General features: G+C 35.6%; 2 protein-coding genes and 1 long non-coding RNA gene across 3 annotated transcripts; all 3 read left to right on the forward strand.

Annotated features, from left to right (window-relative positions):
- The first annotated feature begins 6761 nt into the window (after positions 1-6761).
- LOC148778935 (uncharacterized) lies at positions 6762-7505 on the forward strand. The gene has a single exon (XM_088855314.1). It carries the CDS (start codon positions 6762-6764, stop codon positions 7503-7505), a length of 744 nt encoding a protein of 247 aa, XP_088711440.1.
- Positions 7506-12335: 4830 nt separating this feature from the next.
- LOC110006739 (ATP-dependent caseinolytic protease/crotonase family protein) lies at positions 12336-14644 on the forward strand. The gene is made up of 4 exons (XM_020663591.2): positions 12336-12434; positions 12557-12587; positions 12738-13147; positions 13461-14644. The coding sequence occupies exons 1-4, from the start codon at positions 12369-12371 to the stop codon at positions 14520-14522; spliced, it is 1569 nt and encodes a 522-aa protein (XP_020519250.1). The 5' UTR covers positions 12336-12368; the 3' UTR covers positions 14523-14644.
- Positions 14645-16470: 1826 nt separating this feature from the next.
- Positions 16471-17276, forward strand: LOC148778936 (uncharacterized). The gene is made up of 2 exons (XR_016047899.1): positions 16471-16610; positions 17011-17276. It is a non-coding gene; the product is annotated as an uncharacterized LOC148778936 (long non-coding RNA).
- The last annotated feature ends 1509 nt before the right edge of the window (positions 17277-18785 follow it).

Consider the following 18785-nt stretch of genomic DNA (forward strand, 5'->3'; position numbering starts at 1 on the left):
AAATTATAAAATTTACGAATTTATTCCTACTGGAATTCTGACGTTCAATTTTTTATTTAAAAGGCACGACATATTAAAAATTATGTTTTTGGGTCATTTTTTACTTGTGTAAAAGTAGGTCTCAAAATATACTTTATTTTAATATATTTCACTTATCACATTTCCATTTTTCAAGCTCTTTCTCTCCCATTGTAACAAATGAAACTAGATGGAAAATACTCTGTTGAGTCTCAAGTTTATCCAAAGCCACTCAGTGTCCATTGATCATATAAATATACATACTTGTCTATAAATTACAAATGAAAAAATATATAAATAAATTACAGAGTCCTATACTATAACTAGACTTACTATAAATACAAGATAGTGTATTTACCCGTCCCAAATATAAAAATTATAATATACACATTTTATATTAACTGGATATACAATATATACCTTTTTTTACACTCCCCTTCAAACTCAAGATGATATGAAAGAGCAGCTGGAGTTTGAATACTAATTGTGGAAACGAGCAGTTAGATCTTTAAATGTATAGCATGACCAATAGATGTAGTTGTTGCCATGCGCAACTTGCTTGATCAATAAGTACAGAAAGCATCGTCAGTTCAACAAACCTCGAGAACGGTTTCAGGAACTGAGAGCCATATCAGAGTAGGCTCGATCAATCAGACAGAAAATTCCAGACAAAGCAGTCGAGACAACTGAGAGAACATAATGACACTTGGAAGAGCCAACAGAACTCAGTGTAGATCCGAAACGGATTCAGGAACTCACTGACCATAACATACACGATCAAGTAACCGGGCAACGAACTTGATCATACAACAAATTTTCAGAGGGGTTTTGTTTTTTGGGACTGGTTTTTCATAAGGGTTTCAGATGGTAAAAAATAATATCAGATCAAAGTGGTGGGGTGAAATTCTAGAGCAATTCAGATCTCACGGTTTTTAGGGTGTTTCAGACTTTTTTATTTTTTTTGATAAGCAACAGTAGATGGTTTTAAAATCTGGTGGTTTTTCATTTTTTTTCTTTTCTTTAAGCAGTTTTCTGAGGTGGTTTTTCAAATGCGGTATTAGACAGTTTAGAGTGAGAACAAAGATTAGAGAGAGAAACGACGGAGACGGCAAAAAAAAAAACGAAACAAAAAAAAAAAACTACTCAAAATTTGGGAAAAAAATTATAGAGAGAGCATCTTGATCTCAAAGAGGTTGGCAGTAGATAGCAGCAACAGAAGGCAGCAGTAATAGCAGGAGAGAACACGAGGGAAAAAGACCCAACAGAAAGAGAGATTTACAGAATCATAATAAAACACTATTACATGTCTAATTTTGGGTGGGAAGGGTAGATATAGATAGTTCTCAAAACACAGAGAGATGGTAGTGGAAGATGAAGATGGTGGAGCTCGTGAAGGAGGTGTCCAAATTGTTGGGTGTTTGAAGGTGGATGTGGTTATGGTGAAATATGATTTGGGTAATAGTCGTTTTGAGGATGCTCGTTTCCTAATTGTAGGTTCATTTTCTCCTCCTTCTACTGACATCTTTGGGTTGAGTGATTGGACTAGAAGGGGATGGAATCTCTCTTATGCTCCCAATGTCAAGATTTTAGGGGAGAATAAGATTGTTCTAGCTTCGATCCAAAGATGATGTTGTGAAGGCCTTGGCTAATCAATTTGTACGTATTAGCGTGAAACTTTTATCGTTGGATCTATGGAAACTTTCCTCCCACTTGTTTTATGTGCCAAAAGAGAGTCTATGGATTCGTTTAGTTGGTATTCTTTTCCACGCGTGGGCCCTGGCCAATATTCGTAAGATTGCGAGTTGTTGTGGGGAGTTTTGTGACATCGATATGGATTCCTTTGTTGCGCTTGACTTCCGTGTCTTCAAAGTCCATATCTAGAAATTGTGTGGGGCCCCTCTCCCCAAGGTCGTTGGGCTGTTGGTTGGCCACGATTATTTTGCAATTGGTATTTCTTCTGAGAAGCGCCTTTCGCAACCTATAGCTCTGGACTCTACTGATACTGCTCAGAAGGAATGGAAGATGGTCTCTTGCAGAAAAAGAAAGAGCAATAACCAGATAGAAGCTATGGGGATGGTTTCTCCGACGACTGATAATCGAAAAGTCAAACCATAGTTTGCAAAGAAAGGAAGGTTTCAAAATTTCAAAATTAAAAAACGGTGGATTCCAGTGGGGTGGTTCAAGGATGGACCGACGCTTTCTGAGGATATTACAAAGAAGTCGGATGTTGTTGGTGATCCTGCGGGTGCACCTGCGCCTAACAATCCTTTGAATGGCGGCAAATCTATGAATGATGGGATGGCAGCCCAAGTTTCGATGGGGAGGATTGACATGCCGGCAGTTCCCAAGGAGGTGTCGTTAAGGTCAGATCATCATTCATATTTCCCCTTCTTATTGCCTGAAACTTTGCCTGAATCTTCTCCTCCTGCTAAGGCGGTTAAAAGGGCGGAGGTGTACCATTGGAGTTGGTTCTTGTTTCTCTCAGTGTTGGTGTTTGTGGGTTACCAACGGGGTTCGCAGGCCACTTCTCAAGCGTTGTTGGCAATCTTGGCCGAGATGTATCCGCTTAGACATCATAGGACTGTTCACAGGGCTAGTCTCTCCTCGACCATCCTTTGATCCCTTGAATTTGGATCCGTTAGCTATTGTGGTGATTGACGATGCTAAGGACAAAGAGGTGATAGTTGGGGGTGGTGATGCTCTAAAATCTATGGAAATGATTCCAAATGAATCTTTGGGGTCTGCTTCTATGGATAATCTTGCGATGGTTGTCATGGAAGTGACTCCACCCCTGACGAAGGTAATCCATGTATCTGCTCCTCTACTTCTTCAATTCACTTCTACTCCTATGGTGGTGGAGACGAGGGCTGAAGGGGTTAAACCAGTGCACAATGCTCCTATTGATGATGCTGCGAAAAATGGGATGAATATGGAAGATTTTTGTGAGGAGGCCAGGGTTCGTGCGATGGTTACTGATTCAGGGATGGACTTCAACATCCTTATTGGTGTGGTCTTCAAGGATATCATTGAGAAGAAAAGGTTGGAGAAAAAGAAGGCGGCTGAGAAGGAGAAAGCATGGATGGATGATTCCATGGTCTTGGATCAGGGTTCACTATCTTTGGATGTTTCAACTACCACCCCACGCTCTAGGGGTGGAAAATCTAAAGGGAAAGAAAAGGCCAAGGCCAATCCTACCTAGTTTTCGGCAAGGTTGTTGGCACGATATATGATTCCCCTGAATGACGTTGATAGAGGTATCATCATTGCGAATGAGCCTGTTGAGGATAGCTTTGATTCCTCTGATGGTGTAGAGGTGTTGGGTAAATGTCTTGAAGAAGCCATGGTGTTGGAGGATTCGTTTTTTGGCTCCTTTAAGGATAATCCAGGTTCTTCTTCTGCCCCCTCCTTTTAATGTTAATCCTCTCTTGGAATGTTCGAGGTTTGGGCGACCTCAAACGGAAAAAAGACCTCTGGTTTTTAATTTCTAAATATAGACCTTCTATTGTAATTCTCTAGTAAACTAAACTTCCTGCTCCTTCTTTGGTTGGAGTTAGGGAAGTTTGGGGACTAGGTTCTGTTGATTTTGTGGGTAGTGATGCTATGGGTGCTTCAGGAGGATTATGGGTTTTTTGGGATCCTACTGTGATTCAGTCCTTTACTGTGATGGTTAAATTAAACTTTTTACTTGTGGGCTTTTTGGGTCATCTTAAATGAGGATTGGTGAATGTTTATGGACCGCATACGTGTGTTGCTAAGGAAGTTTTTATTAATGACTGGTCTAATGTTTTTTGATCTACTGATTTTCTGTTGGGGGGGATTTTAACTTCATAAGATGACTGGATGAAAATAATAATGGGGGCAATGAATAGTTTGATATATGCATGTTTAATCAGTTTATTGAGGCCAATGCTCTGATTGATTTGCCAATCTTGGGCTCCCTATTTATGTGGACCAATGGTAGCTTGGTTAGCCTCTCTATGTCTAAACTAGATAGGTTCATATGATCGGTCTGAATTCTTCCCTCTATTCTCTGTTAGAACTTTGCCTAGATTGTCTTCTGACCACACTCCTATCCTCTTGTGTACCAAGAAGGTCTCTAAGGGCCCTGCACCTTTTAGGTTGGAAATTGGATGGCTTGATTTGATCAAGAGCAATTGGGAAAATACCATCTCTTTTGGATCGAGGGACTTTCAGCTGCATAAGAAACTGCTAAATATTAGGCATAAGTTGATTCTTTGGAAGAAAAATAATCGCGCTACTATTAAAGGTAGGATTGATGAAGTTCTTACTAAAATCCAATTGGTTGATGAAGTGGTAGAAACTACTAGGGTAATGTTTGATGATTTGATGGTTTAGAGAATTTCCTATACTAAGGAGCTTGAGGAGCTTAGGAGAGTGGAAGAAGTGTATTGGAGACAACGATCGCGTGTTAGATGGCTTAAGGAAGGTAACATGAATACTAAATTCTTTCATGCTATGGCCAATGCACGCACGCGACATAATGATATTTCTAATCTTATTATTCAAGGTGTCAACCCTGATAATAGTGAGGGGATGTCTATTGCTCTTATTTCTCACTTTCAAAAAGCCTTTATCACTAAGATCAGGTTAACTCCTAGATTTGAGAGGGTGGGATTTAAGGTTCTCCCCAATAATCTGGCTTCTTTGTTGGAAAGTGATGTTACCATGGAAGAACTTAAAAAAATTATTTTCTTCATACCTGGTGATAAAGCTCCTGGGCATGATGGATTCCCATTGGTCTTCTTCCATTCCCTTTGGGAGTTGGTTTGTTGTAAACTTCTTGAAATGGTAAGGGGTTTTTTAAGGACTTGAGAGCTCTTTAGGGGTATCAATTCTACCTTTATTGCTCTTGTTCTTAAAAAATCCATTATTGAAAGCTTGGGGGACATTAGACCTATAAGCCTCTTAACAAGTATGTATAAGATTATTGCTAAGGTGCTGCCTGCACGTCTTAAGGTGGTGTCGCATTTCATCATTTCGGGCCCTCAGTCATCATTCATTCAAGATAGGCTTATTAGTGATAGTGTCTTGGTGGTTAAGATATGTATCCACTCTAGGGTGTTGAGTGGGAATCCTGTATTGGTGATTAAGTTGGACATGAAGAAAGCATATGATAGGGTTGAGTGGGGCGTACTTTTAGAACTCATGAAGAATATGGGTTTTGGAGAGAAATGGAGAAGCTGGATATTTGGATGTCTCTCTTCAGCTTATTTTTCGATGATGTATAGTGGAAGTCCAGTTGGTTACTTTAGAGCATCCAGGGGTATTCGACAAGGTGACCATCTTTCACCCTTTCTCTTCACAATTTATGTTGAGTGTTTTAGTTTACTCATCCATAATGTTGTTGCTAAAGGTCATTTCGAAGGTTTTCAATTGCCTAATAATGGTCCTTGTATCACTCATCTTCAATACGTTGATGATATGCTCCTCTTTTGTGAGGCGAGAGATGACTGTCTAATATTGTTTTGTTCCTAAAGTGCTGTGAAGTGGTTATGGGTTTGAAGGTTAATTTTCAGAAAACTGGAATTCTTGGCATTAAGTGTGATGCGGGGATCTTGGAGAACATGGTGATGCTTTTAGGTTCTAAGTTGGAACAGTTCGCAATGATGTACCTTAGTTTGCCTATTTCAAATGGACGATTGCCTATTGCAGTTTGGGACAAAGTCATTTAAAGAATTCAAATTAAGTTGGATCTATAGAAAATCAAATATCTATCTTTGGGGGGTAGAATTCCTTTGATCAAAGCTTGCCTGTCTAATCTACCTATTTATTAGATGTCATTTTTGCAGATTCTAGCCTCAGTGGCCAAGAAAATTGAACTGCTTATGCGTAATTTCCTTTGGGGCTCGTTGGGTGACTCTAAAAAGTTCCATCTTATGCGATGGGACAGGGTGTGTACACCGAAAAGAGAGGGTGATTTGGGTTTAAGGAAGATTAAGTTGGTCAATCATTTTTATGCAAATGGTAGTGCAGGAGCCTACGGCTCAAGGACCAGCTGTGGTATAAAGTAATAGCGGCTAAATATGGGGAGGATAGATTCCAGATGTGGGTTGGACAGCGTAACAACAATAGAGGTATGTCCCCTTTGTTGGAAAACTACTTCCTTTTGTAAAGCTTTGATGCATAGGGATATTCGATGGCCTCTTGGTAATGGTAGTTGTATTTCCTTTTGGCACCATAAGTGGCTGGGTGATGCACCATTGAAAATTGTTTTCCCTCTCGTCTTCAATCATATGGAAAATAAGAATGCGGTCATTCGTGATTTATTGGTTGCGAGGGGGAACAAGATGGATTGGAAGATTAATTTCCTCTACAATAGAATCTCTGAAAATACACTCTCCCAATTTTCGGAACTCCTTTCGATGTTAAGTGTTGTATATCTACCAATTGATGAGGATGCAAGTGATGAGGTCATATGGGACCATGCCATAGATGGCTAGTTTTCGGTTACGTTGATGTATTTTCATGATAGATGGAGATGGTCTAAGCCGGAGTTAGCAAATATATGGAGGTGGCCAGTTCCTCAAAAGGTGCAAGCATTCTTTTGGTTGGTATTGCAATATAAGGTCCTTCCTACTGACAATCTCATCAAGAGAGGCAAAATATTACCCAATGTTTGCCTTCTTTGTAAGAGTGATGGGGAATCAGGTTCCCATCTCTTTCTTCACTGTCTATTTACCTATGGTATTTGGTGCTAGTTTTTTAGACAATTTTGGGTTCCAATGGTCTTACCTGCGGAGGTTTTTGGAGTCCTGCGTGCTTTATCTATCCCTTCATTGTCACAAACAGGTGCGGTTATCTGGCAGATAGCACGACGAGTGATTTTTTGGGAAATTTGGAATGAAAGAAATAGAATAGTCTTTGAGGAAAAGTGTCTGCCATGGGAAAGAGTGTTGGAGAAGATCCTCCATTCCATTTGGATGAACCTTACGATTCAGAAGGCTATGAAAGATATTGTAGAGATTGATGTTAGGTTTAACCTTACTATTCTTTTCCAATTAGAAGGCCTAGTTGTTGGTAGATGGTCCCCGCCTGCTTACGGAGTCTTTAAATTGAATTTTGATGGAAGATCTCTTAGAAACCCAGGGAATGCAGGTTATGGAGGTATTGTGAGGGATTGGGAGGGTCATGCACTGCTTACTTATGCAAGTCCTTTAGCGGTACAGACAGCGAACTATGCGGAGTTTTATGCACTTCTTCAGAGTCTTAGACTGTTCAAAGCTAAGAACTTTGGAGTGAATTGTGTTGTGGAAGGGGACTCTTTGAATGTTATCAATTGGTGTAACAAGAAAAAGAAGGTCCCTTGGGAGCTAAGACCTTTTTGTTGGAATCCATTGACCTCTCTTGGTCTCTGTCTATTTCCTTTCTTCAATGTATTGCGGGAGGCGAATGATGTGGCGGATTCCCTTGCAAAACAGGGTTATTCTCTTGCTGATTTGGTGGTTTATGATGTACTTAGTTTCTAATTCCGTTATATATTTGTGATATATAAATAAGATTTTGGAACTTTCATAAATAAATAAATAAACCGCTTATTATTATGCAAAAGATGGAGTTTGCAAATAGATGGGGGTTTAAACGTTGTAGATTTTTAGATTTTGCGGAGTTTTTAGAAACAACATAAAGTGTGTGGATGTGGGTATGGTTATAGTATATAAAAAATTATAAAACCTGATGCACAAAACACGTATCAGAAATTGCATGCAATCCCAGAGAGAAAAACATATCAGAGAATTGAAGACAACTTGGTAGAGAGACATATCCGACAGTCGAAACACGACTCGACGAAAGTTACACCGACTGGCTCATCTTGAAAATCAACGATGAGGAATGGACACGACTAATATGAATCTAGTTGTGATACTATGTGAAGAGTCTCAGGTTTATCTGAAGAGACTCAGTGTCCATTGATCATATGAATATACAGATTTGTCTTTTATCGATAAATTACAGCTGAGGAAATATAAAAATAAATCATTAATCATATGAATATACAGACTTGTCTTTTATCGACAAATTACAGATGAAGAAATATAAAAATAAATCACAAAGTCCTATACTGATGTAGTGAAAAAAAATTTTAATTTTTATTATTATTAAGATTTTTTAGTTTATCTTTTAAATTAGGAGGTGCGCAGGGATATGTGACCATTGAGTTTGTGCGTGAGTTGATATTTATAGATTGATTTAGTTAGTTTAGGAATGTCAATATGATAAGGTTTAATATGGTTAGTTTAGGAATATAAATAAGATAAGGTTAAAACGTGGGGTTTATCTTTTCAACAATGGGTAAAACGTGGGTGGTACGTGAGTTTAAGAGAGAGAAGATAAGGATGAGAGAAAATAGGTTTAGGAAAGTTAGTTGTTTATCTTTTTCTTTTCTTTTTTTAGTCTATTTAAATGGACATTTCCCTTCATTGTAAAGGAAGTGAACGAGTTAATAAAATTTAGTCTCGTGAATATATTATTTTGGGCTGGATTCCCATGTAGATCTTGAGAGAGGGTATATTCTCTCAACTTTTTATTTTTATTTTTTCCATGTTATTTTCTCCATGTATCAATTGGTATCATAGCAAGTTAGGTCCAGAGTTTACAATGCCACTAAAAGTGAATCAAGCTAATCCTGCGCCGGCTATGGATGATTGTTGGGGAGAAAGTTTGACTAAAGCCCTAGAGGATTCTCGAGCTAAAGTATATGAGATGAATCAGGAGAAAAATAAGAGGATGCAATGCCTAGAGGATTTTCGAACTGAAGTACGCGAGATGAATCAGGATATGAATCAAATGATGCAACGATTGGATCAGAAGTTGCAGCGGTTGGAGAATAACCTTTTTCGCGAAGAAGATACTAGCAACCACATTAATCCTGCATCAAGAATTCCATGACAAAACTAGGGTGTTGATTTTGAGCGTAACGAAGATTACAGGCCACATATGCGACCTATAGAGTGACCACGAAAAGATCCGCGTCCTATAGAACGACCACGAGATTTTGGTTTTAAAGTCGACCTCCCAAACTTTCATGGTAAAGGCTTTATTGATTGGTTAATGAAATTAAAAATTATTTTGAATGGAGTAAATTGCCAGAGGAACGTAAGGTTAAACTTGTTGCTACCAAGCTACATGGGTATGATGCGTCCTGGTGGGAGCAAGTTCAACAATCCCTACTTCGTAGTGGGAAAGGAAAAGTTACTGACAAGCAAAAGATGAAAAAGAAATTGAAAGAAAATTTTCTTCCTGTGGATCATGAGCAAATTTTACTACAAGAACTCCAAAATTTTCTATAAAATGAAAAAAAAGTAGAAGATTATACTGGGGAGTTTTATCGATTAATTGCTTAAAATAACCTCCAAGAGACAGAAGGACAAAAGATTGCTCGATATGTAAATGGCCTTCAACCTACCATTAAGGATGAGGTTTTTCTACAGTACCCATGGACTTTAAGTGAAGCTTTTCAACTTGCTTTACGAGTAAAAACGAAATACCAATGGAGCATCGATAAGCGTTTTTACCCTCAGAGGAGGTTTTACGCCTACCGAAATTTAATGAAGAAAAAATAGATAATGCAAAGTTTATATGTTATTAATGCAACGAACCAGGACATCGTTCGTTTGAATGGCCAAAAAAGAAGATGGAGGTACACTTGACTAAGGAAGAGGAATAAGTTCCAGAATATTACATTAAACAAATGGACCTCCATGGTGATGAACAAGGAGATCCGCTTTGAATCAAGCTCGAGGTCGAGCTTCTCTCAACCTCGGGAGAATGATGCAGTGAAAAAAAAAAAGAATTTTTTTTTTTTTAATTATTCTTTGGAATTTTGAGTTTATCTTTTAAATTAAGAGGTGCGCAGGGATAGGTGGGCATTGAGTTTATGAGTGAATTGATACTTATAGATTGGGTTAGTTAGTTTAGGAATGTAAATAGGATAAAGTTAAATATGGTTCGTTTAGGAGTATAAATAAGATAAGGTTACAACGTGGGGTTTATCTTTTCAACAATAGGTAAAACGTGGGTGGCACATGAATTTAAAAGAGAAAAAATAGAGATGAGAGAAAATAGGTTTAGGAAAGTCAGTTGCTTATCTTCTTTTCTTTTTTTTAATCTATTTAAAGGGACGTTTTCTTTGATTGTAAAGGAAGTGAATGAGTAAATAAAATTTAGTCTTGTCAAGAGATTATTTTGGGGTGAATTCCCTTACAGACCTTGAGAGAGGGTATATTCTCTCAACTTTTTATTTTTATTTTTTCAGTGTTATTTTCTTCCTGCATCATATACTACACCCAGACTTACCATAAATACAAGGTAGTGTATCTACGCTTCCCAAATATACAGATTACAATATACACCTTCCATATCAACCGGATATATAATATATACTTTCATTTCACAAGTACTTCTACAAATTCCAACAAAATCAAATAGTTCTCCTTAACCTAGTGCTCTATTTTATTATTATTCCAAATTAAAGTGCTTTTCAAATAAATTTTGGAGGGCATATGGGTAACAAATTTTTGAGGTGCACCTAAAAAACCGACTAGAAAAGGTGGTTCCTATGCTGGAAAATTTTCAAATTGATCATCTAGATCTCAAGATTCATAGACATGAAAAAATGGGACTTTTAGTCCTGAGAATAATTCAATCTTCTAACACTTATCTTGACCATCTATATTCAAGATTTTCAAGTGTTTCTAAATCTACTTGATCGTCACTACTTATAAAACTTTAAATTTCATGATCGGGGGCAACAATAGATTTTTATATCATCACAAGGCTTTTGTGGCACTGAAACTGTGTTTTCGGCATAGTTTTGAAGTGCGTATGAGGTTAACCCCTTAAACAAACCTCACCCTATTTATATTAAGTAGTAAATAAAAAAGTTACCTATAACAACTAGTAAAATTATAAGTTCCAAAAAGGAAATACTTGTACATCAACTTTGAAATGGTAATGAAAAACACTAATTACCAAGTTAAAAGAAAAAAAAAATGCAAAAATGTCAAAAAATATGAGTAGGTTTTGGCAATATAGAATAAAAAAGTTTATATTAGGTGTCAACCTGACACTGTAGAAGTAAAGCCCCACATCATAAACATCAAAACATGGAGGTAAATGTTGTTTCAAATTTGGAAAACCATAAAATTAATCATCTTGACTTTGAGATATGTGGCTATGGAAAAAAAAAGGTGGGTCAACTTCTAAAAACAATACATCTTGTGATACATTATCTAGATTCATGACCATCAATTTTCAATATTTTAAAATATTTATAGATTTGCTTGACCTACAATAGTTTGAGAGTTTTAGATGTTTTAAATAAGAATAATAATAGATCATTATTTTGAGATTTTCAGTTTCGTTCACGCAAATATTTACACATGTAAATCTTGTTTTATACGTTTGATCATGCAAATGCATATGAAAATAAAATAACACAGTAAAATCTTTTATTGTGAAATGGTCTAATTTATGGTAAAATGAAAATCACACGGTTGAGGTGGGGAAATATTCCTCATCATTTATTTTCACACGTGGATCCACTATTCACTATTTATAATACAATATATTATTATAATATTTTTTTATGAATAAATTATATATTTAATATATAAATTATATTTTAAAAACTTTGTTTGTTTAAAGTGGAAGCTTTACATAAAGGGTATGGGTTGTGTAGAGTTGAGGCTCTAAACGATCAAATTAGGCCTACCTTCAAACAATACCAAAAAATATAGTTTCAATACTATAAATCTTTGTGATAGCCTTAAAATACATTTTCATCAAAATACATTTTCATCTTTAATTATAAAATTTAAAGCTTGAAAAATAGTGTAGATCGAGCATATCTATGAAAACTTGAAAATTAACAAAAAAAAATGCGTTATAAGATGCACTGTTTCTAAAATTTGAAATCTATTTTTTTTTTCTCATATCCATGCATCTTCTTGCAAAGATGATCAATTTGAAAATATTTGGGTATCAAAACAAGAAATTTTTTTAAGTGGGCTCTAATTTGATTGTTGAGAGCCTCGGCTCTAAATAAACTTTTCCCTTACATAAACTGTGCCCCATGAGAAATTCATGGGTTGTTCTCCTCTCTTACCTAAGTAGGTGATGATGGTATGCTGCCTTTAAGGGTATATGGGCTATTTCCAACATATGGAGGGGCATTATTGAAAGGAGATCCCTGGTTCTTCGGTTTTCTTTTGACAAAAAATAAAACTGGGAGAATCAATAAGGATGGCGGGGAAATTCAAAAAGTTGGAGGGAAAACAACAATAGGGACTATAAAAGATTCAAATTTCCCATTTCGCAATTTTTTCATCATCATGGAAAAGATCAATGGCGATTCACATACACAGGATTTCAGCCTCTCCTTCACATTAAATTCCGAGGTATTATGGTTTGAAGAAGAGTAAAAAAACTAGTTAAAAACTCCTGAAATGGCTTTTTTCTTTTTTTCAATATTTCTGGTCATTTTTGTTCAATAAATTATGGGTTTTCTTCATTTTTACAGATTGCTTCTCCTTCGCTTTCACTTCTCTCTGGTTAGATTCATCACTTTCAGTTGCTTCCATTTTCTTTGTCACTTCTACAGTTATTTTTTCACTGATAGAAAAGGTTGTTTCGACTTCCTTCTGCAAATTTTTGTTTATCCGACTGTTAAGTTTTGGGTCTTCTTTTGATCTTTTGAGCAGAGCTTCCGCATATAAGGAACTGGTTCTCAAGTTACAGGTCTGATTACTCGCAGAAAGATTCTAATGGCGAAGATTTTTGGGGTTCTTTATCTGAAACTGCCGATCAAAAAGAGGAAAAAGAAAGGAGCAAAGACCTTGACTTGGACAAATGTGAAAACCCTAAACTAATTGGCGCTCCCATTTATGATGGAAAGGGCTGTGGGGCAGAAGAGAAGGGTGGGTTTGATTTGGTGAAAGAATGTGAAGGCCCCCAAAAAGGAGGAGATTTCCTTTTTGGTGAGAAGATTAGGGGAAACAAAGAGAATCTTGGTTTTGATTTGGGGAAATTTGTGGTCTCTGCTAAATCTAGAGGTGCTTCTATCTTTAGCAAAAGGAATTGGGATGAAATGATGAAGAATCATTCAGTACAGGTTCAGTGCTTTTGTTTTCTTCATTTCTTATTTTTTAGCTACCCAATTTTTTCTGGTTTTGCATTTCTGTGTGTGTGTGTGTGTGTGTGTGTGTGTGTGTGAGAGAGAGAGAGAGAGAGAGAGAGAGAGAGAGAGAGAGAGAGAGAGAGAGAGAGAGAGAGAGAGAGAGAGAGAGAGAGAGAGAGATTTACGTTTAATTCAAATAATTCTTGAAACGCTTTTTCCAATATTTTTCCAGTTGCATTAGTAAAATTTTTTTTGCAATTTCTTTATTTTTATGTGCACTACTATATCTAGTTGTTTTAATTTGCAGGAAAACCAACTTGATGATAATTTTGAAACCGTTTCTTCTTCGAAGAACTTGCTTGATGAAGGCAAAAACATAGAGAACAAGAAATTTCTGGAAGGCAATTTTAATCTAAAGGGCGGAAAATGTGGGGAAAAGGATTTCAATTCATCAGAAAAAGCTGACAAATCAGTCGATTATTTGAGAAAAGAACTTTCAAAGAGAGAATTAAGAGGAAAAATTTTTATTGAGAAAGGTGAAAATCAGATCCAATCTTTTAGAGATCATTATATTTCTACTCCAAACGATGAGGCAAAATCAAACCAAGTTCAGAAGAGCTATGATGGAGACAATGACTTTATTTCAACAAAAAATGGCAAATTTGGAACCCATATGCAAAAAGGACTTATTTTGTCAGAAAATGGTGAAAATTTGAGCAACTCTTCGAGAGAAGAAGATCATTTTTCGACAAAAGATTTGGTTGAATCAAGCCAAATAGCGAAGAGTCATGGGAGAGAAAATGATTTCATTTCACCAAAATTTGGGAAAAAGGCAAACCTTGAGGAAAAGGAATTTGTTTTGTCAAAAGATAATGAAAATATGAGCCTAGTGAAGGAGGAAGTTGTGAATATAAATGCTTTTATATCATCAAAAAATGACAAAAATAGGAGCAATTGCATGCAAAAGGATAAGATTTTGTCGAAAGATGAAGAAAGCAAAGGCCCAAGAGAATGTCTGAGAAAAGAATGCTTTGCTTCGATGAAAAAGGGTGAAAATCTCGGCCTCCGCTTGAGAAAAGAAAATTTTGTTTTATGTGAGAATACTAATAAATCAACCCCAAAGGGGAAATCATCTCTAATTTTGGAAAATCCCGGGAAAGAGAATGTTAATGGAGAAAATTTGATGGAAAAGGATTTAAGCTTAATGCAAAATAACAGAAATTCAAGAGAAATTGCTGAAAAATCTCCTGATATTGCTGGAAAATGGCAATGTCCTCGAAAAAATAAGAAATTAAATGGACCACCATTGAAGCAGCTTCATTTGGAGAAATGGGTTCACAGGATACAGAGCAACCATAGATGCCCATAGCACATCTTGCTACAATGTCTATTGTATTCTGTAAAAGTATTGCCTTCTGTATTCTTTATATTGCAGCAGTTATGAACTGTTTATTGGGATCGTATCAATGAATCTTTTAGCTTTGCACAAAAGTCACAAACATCCCAAGCCTTTTGATCTTAAATCGGACGGCACGAGTGTGTCATTCATATGCACAAAAGTCTTCTTTTGTGCAGAGGAACTGTATCCAAACCAATTTTGGGTTTATTTGGTTTTAGGCTTCTTTTAGTTTTGATCTCTTAATTATTCTTTTTAAAATTTCGGTAGGGTTTTTCCTTCTTATTTTCATATTTTATTTAGCTTATCTTGCCATTTAATGATGTTGTTTCATTTGCAAGGTATTCCTTGTTGTTGGTCTTTCTATCACACCAATTAGAGTAATTGGTTAGGAAATTGAGAAACAGTAATCCAAAGATTCAGTGACAGGCAATTCTTAAAAAAAGGATCTTTGATTTTTCTTATTAGAAGAAATTTATGTTCATTAACAAGATCATGTTCATCAAAAAATGGTCCTGTAATGAGAGTTTTCATAATGAGCCTCTATCATGTTGGAAATTTTGAAAATATTGACATGCTTCTCTTTGTGTTAATTGTCTTTCTCTATTGGCAATTAATAGTGAGATTATGGTTCTTAGTTGGAGGCTATCTGGTGTGGACCTTGAGAATTTTGTTTTGTTTTTTTCCAAAACATATCTTCACATGCTTCAAAGAGTAGTTTGATATATATTTTTTCTTTGATCATAGCTGGCTCGGTGATTATTTCTCTTTGCCCCAATTGGTTTTGATGTCTATTTGCTTTCCCTAGTTGACGTCTTGATGTGCTCTTATAATTTTTCCCAGTAGATAATCAGTGGATGAGTAACTGATTTTTTAGAAATGTCTTGGCTGTATTCCGTGTTAGCTCATACGCAAAAAGCTACTGCTAAGGAAAAGGGGTCAGAGGCTCTAGGAAGTCCATGACTACACAAGTTGCTCTAATAAATTTACCTGAAAGACAGTTCTTACATACTCAGTTGGGTGTATTCAAGAGCTGGACATGATATGTGCGATCCCCTTAATCATTTGGATGAGTCTAGGAATTTGATCTAGAAGAGGCACTCTATTGGGACAAAGTCAATACCTGTCTGTTCTGACAAACCTAGATGCAATCATGTGCTCAATTGTCCATGGATATTTCTCAACAAGGTCTTGGAGGGAGTCCACCCTTTCATACATTCCACCTCATTAACCACTAATTGCACTTGTGATCCAGACTTGACTCCACAAGAGTATTGGAAACCATTTGATTCGCCCTATCCTTGCTTCTTTCTACACTTCTTGACCTGTCCACTTCATGAATTTATGTTACTTTCTATTAATTCTGATTTCTGAGTATATGTTGATCTTCCTCATCAAATTGCTGGGTATCAACCCTGTCCCACATATAACCAAGATTTGGACTTTTAAAGTCTTCTAATTTATCAATTATTTACTGATTTATAATTTGTTTCAGTCTTTCAGTTTTCAACTTGTGTTTTTCTTGGCCCTTCTTAGGCTTTTTTGGGAATTGCTATAGCATATTGACCTGCCGGGTCAAAAGGCGTGCCATATTGCTTTTGCATATTATGCATGTGGTTTCTTGTCTTAGTTGCTTTGCTTGGTTAGTATCTTTTATCTTCCTAAGGCCCTTGGCCATTGAGAGAATTGACAGACTTTTTATGTTAATGTTTTTGTTTGTTTGATTGAGACCAGTTTGCTTTTGTGAGTATACAACATATTCTCTAGTTTCTTGTTGGCCATTATCTTTCTTCTTTACTTCACCGCTTCTCCAGGACCATTCTTTTTTCGCTCTTCTGTAGACAGGATTTAACAGGGGTTTTGGGTGCCAGTGGTCTTTCTGACTTTAATTTCACTATGGAGGATGGTCTTGAACTTGTAGAGCAACACATTTGTGATCAAATTTTTATAAAGTAGTGCTGCGTTACTTTTCTGGAGGGACTTGCAAGTTCTTTGTCGCATTTTGGATTGCTGGTAATGATAAAGTCGAATGACATTCTTCGAAAGCAAACAGCTCTAAAGGTGAATTTTCCTTTCTTTTATAGTTTCTTCCTCGAGTTGTAATATAGAATTTCTTTTTTAGCATTCTTTTACCGCCACCTCATGTGTATTTTGTGATTGGCTCTGACAAATTAGCTGCAACAGAATCAAATACTCTCTATTATAACTTTCCATTTGCTTTGTGGCACCATATCTGTCCAATGGTGTTTAGGTAATGTGGAACTGTGTTATGTTTGTATGGTTTTTTTAATCATGCAGTTCAACTAAAATTTTCGTCATGACAGGCCTTGGTCTTCATTGCCATTGGCCCACATTGATATGGTTGACTTCTACAAACTTGGTATTTGAGGGAATGGATTAGAAGTGCTTCTCTCACTCTTCTTTCTTATGTGGTGTAACTAGTGTTCTTTGGTTTCTGCAGGGTGAAAGAAAGATTTCACTCTGATTTTTGTACTTCATGTGGTGGGGGTTTACTGGTGGTACAGAAATGATGACCTTCTATACCCACTTGTGATGCTTCCTCCAAAAGCAATACCCCCATTTTGGCATGCTATATTCACCATTGTGGTAAATGTTATGGACTTGACTATGGCATTTTTCTTTGTTTTTCGTTTGTTCTTTTGATAACTTGACCTACAAAAACCATTTCCAATTAGACAAAGAAAAGTTGTCCTCTTTTTCTGGTAACAGATTGCCCTGAAGCTGGTCTATTATTGCTTATAAAAAAATAAATATATTATATATATTACATAAATATATATTATTATTAGGACCAGGTTTCTATACAGCCAAGCCCGCATATGTAGGAATGCGGGCCTCTTAATAAATCTATTTTTTAGATGGATTTTTTGACTTAATTTTTAGTAATCTCTAATATGGAGATGGAATATAAATAAATAAATAAATTTTAAATACCATAAATAATAATTTTAGTAAAAAAACATTTGGACTATTAGTTTACATTGTTTTTAGATGGAACACCTACTTGCATCCATCTTTACACCTTTCGGGCCGCATAGGTAGAAATGTGGTCAAGCTGCATGCAATGATTTTCCTTATTATTATACTACTACAATATAATATAAATATTCTATATTATATTATTTAATATACACTATACAACACAACATAATATATGATATAATGTATTTTATGTTTATTTTATTGATGTATATTTGTATTATATATAATATAATATAAACAACATAATATAAGACATAATATAAGGGTGCAGTTAGCATACGGATGCATCCGTAGCTGTAGAGGTAAGGTGCACCTTCAAATTTTATTATGGTATATAATTTTGATGTAAAATATTCTTAGGATTATTTCAAAATCTATTTTTATATCTAATTATAAAATTTTAAATTTCAAAAAATGGTTAAAATCAAGTAGATCTATAAACATATGAAAATCTTGAAAATGGACGGTGTAGATAATATGTTGTAAAATGCACTATTTCTGAGACTTGAAAAATCTTTTTATTTTTCATGGTCATACATCTCAATGTCGAGAGGATCAATCAAAGTTTTCAACATTAAAACTACATTTTCCGATGGACTTTTGAGGTACATCCATAGTTCTACATATAAGGTTGCAACCTTATATAAACTTTTTTCATAATATAATGTACCTTATATTTATTTTATTAATGTATATTTGTATTATTATATTATACTGATAATATTAATATTATGATAATGTTATATTATTAAATATGATTAATATATATAATACAAGTAACATCGATAAAATAAATATCGGGGACTTGGGCACAAATAAGTTCCTAAATACAAGTTCTTAGCATAATCATGGAACAAAAAAATTCTTTTTAAATAAAAAATGGGAAAGTTGCATAATAAAAATTTTCCTATAAGTTTTAGACATTATAGCACTTCCTGTGCGTCAATCATGGATTTGCTATAGTATTAGGGACTTGGAGAAATAAGTTCCCCTAAACAAACGTGTTCTAAGTGATGCTTGCCTTATTGTTACGACATTGAAGCTGTGGATTTGAAACCTTATTACAAATCCCAAAGAATAACTTTGTGTCTATCTGGATGTATCGAAAGCTAGCATGTTTTTTTAACCTCGTCGAAAAATATAATATTATGTTTTGCAGTTAGAAGGCCAAAACATATGGGAAAATATATAAAGAGGTCATTTATTTTTTGTACAAAGACATCACAATTTTGT

The sequence above is a fragment of the Amborella trichopoda genome, chromosome 13, assembly GCF_054954075.1.
Source record: "Amborella trichopoda isolate Santa Cruz 75 chromosome 13, AtrichopodaSantaCruz75HAP2 v2.0, whole genome shotgun sequence".
NCBI classification, from domain to species: Eukaryota; Viridiplantae; Streptophyta; class Magnoliopsida; order Amborellales; family Amborellaceae; genus Amborella; species Amborella trichopoda.

Coding starts and splice junctions, on each gene's coding strand:
- LOC148778935 (XM_088855314.1), top strand. CDS start 6,762: ATGGTCTTACCTGCGGAGGTTTTTGGAGTCCTGCGTGCTTTATCTATC.
- LOC110006739 (XM_020663591.2), top strand. CDS start 12,369: ATGGAAAAGATCAATGGCGATTCACATACACAGGATTTCAGCCTCTCC. Junction 12,435..12,556: donor CCTTCACATTAAATTCCGAG/GTATTATGGTTT, acceptor TCATTTTTACAG/ATTGCTTCTCCTTCGCTTTC. Junction 12,588..12,737: donor TTCGCTTTCACTTCTCTCTG/GTTAGATTCATC, acceptor TCTTTTGAGCAG/AGCTTCCGCATATAAGGAAC.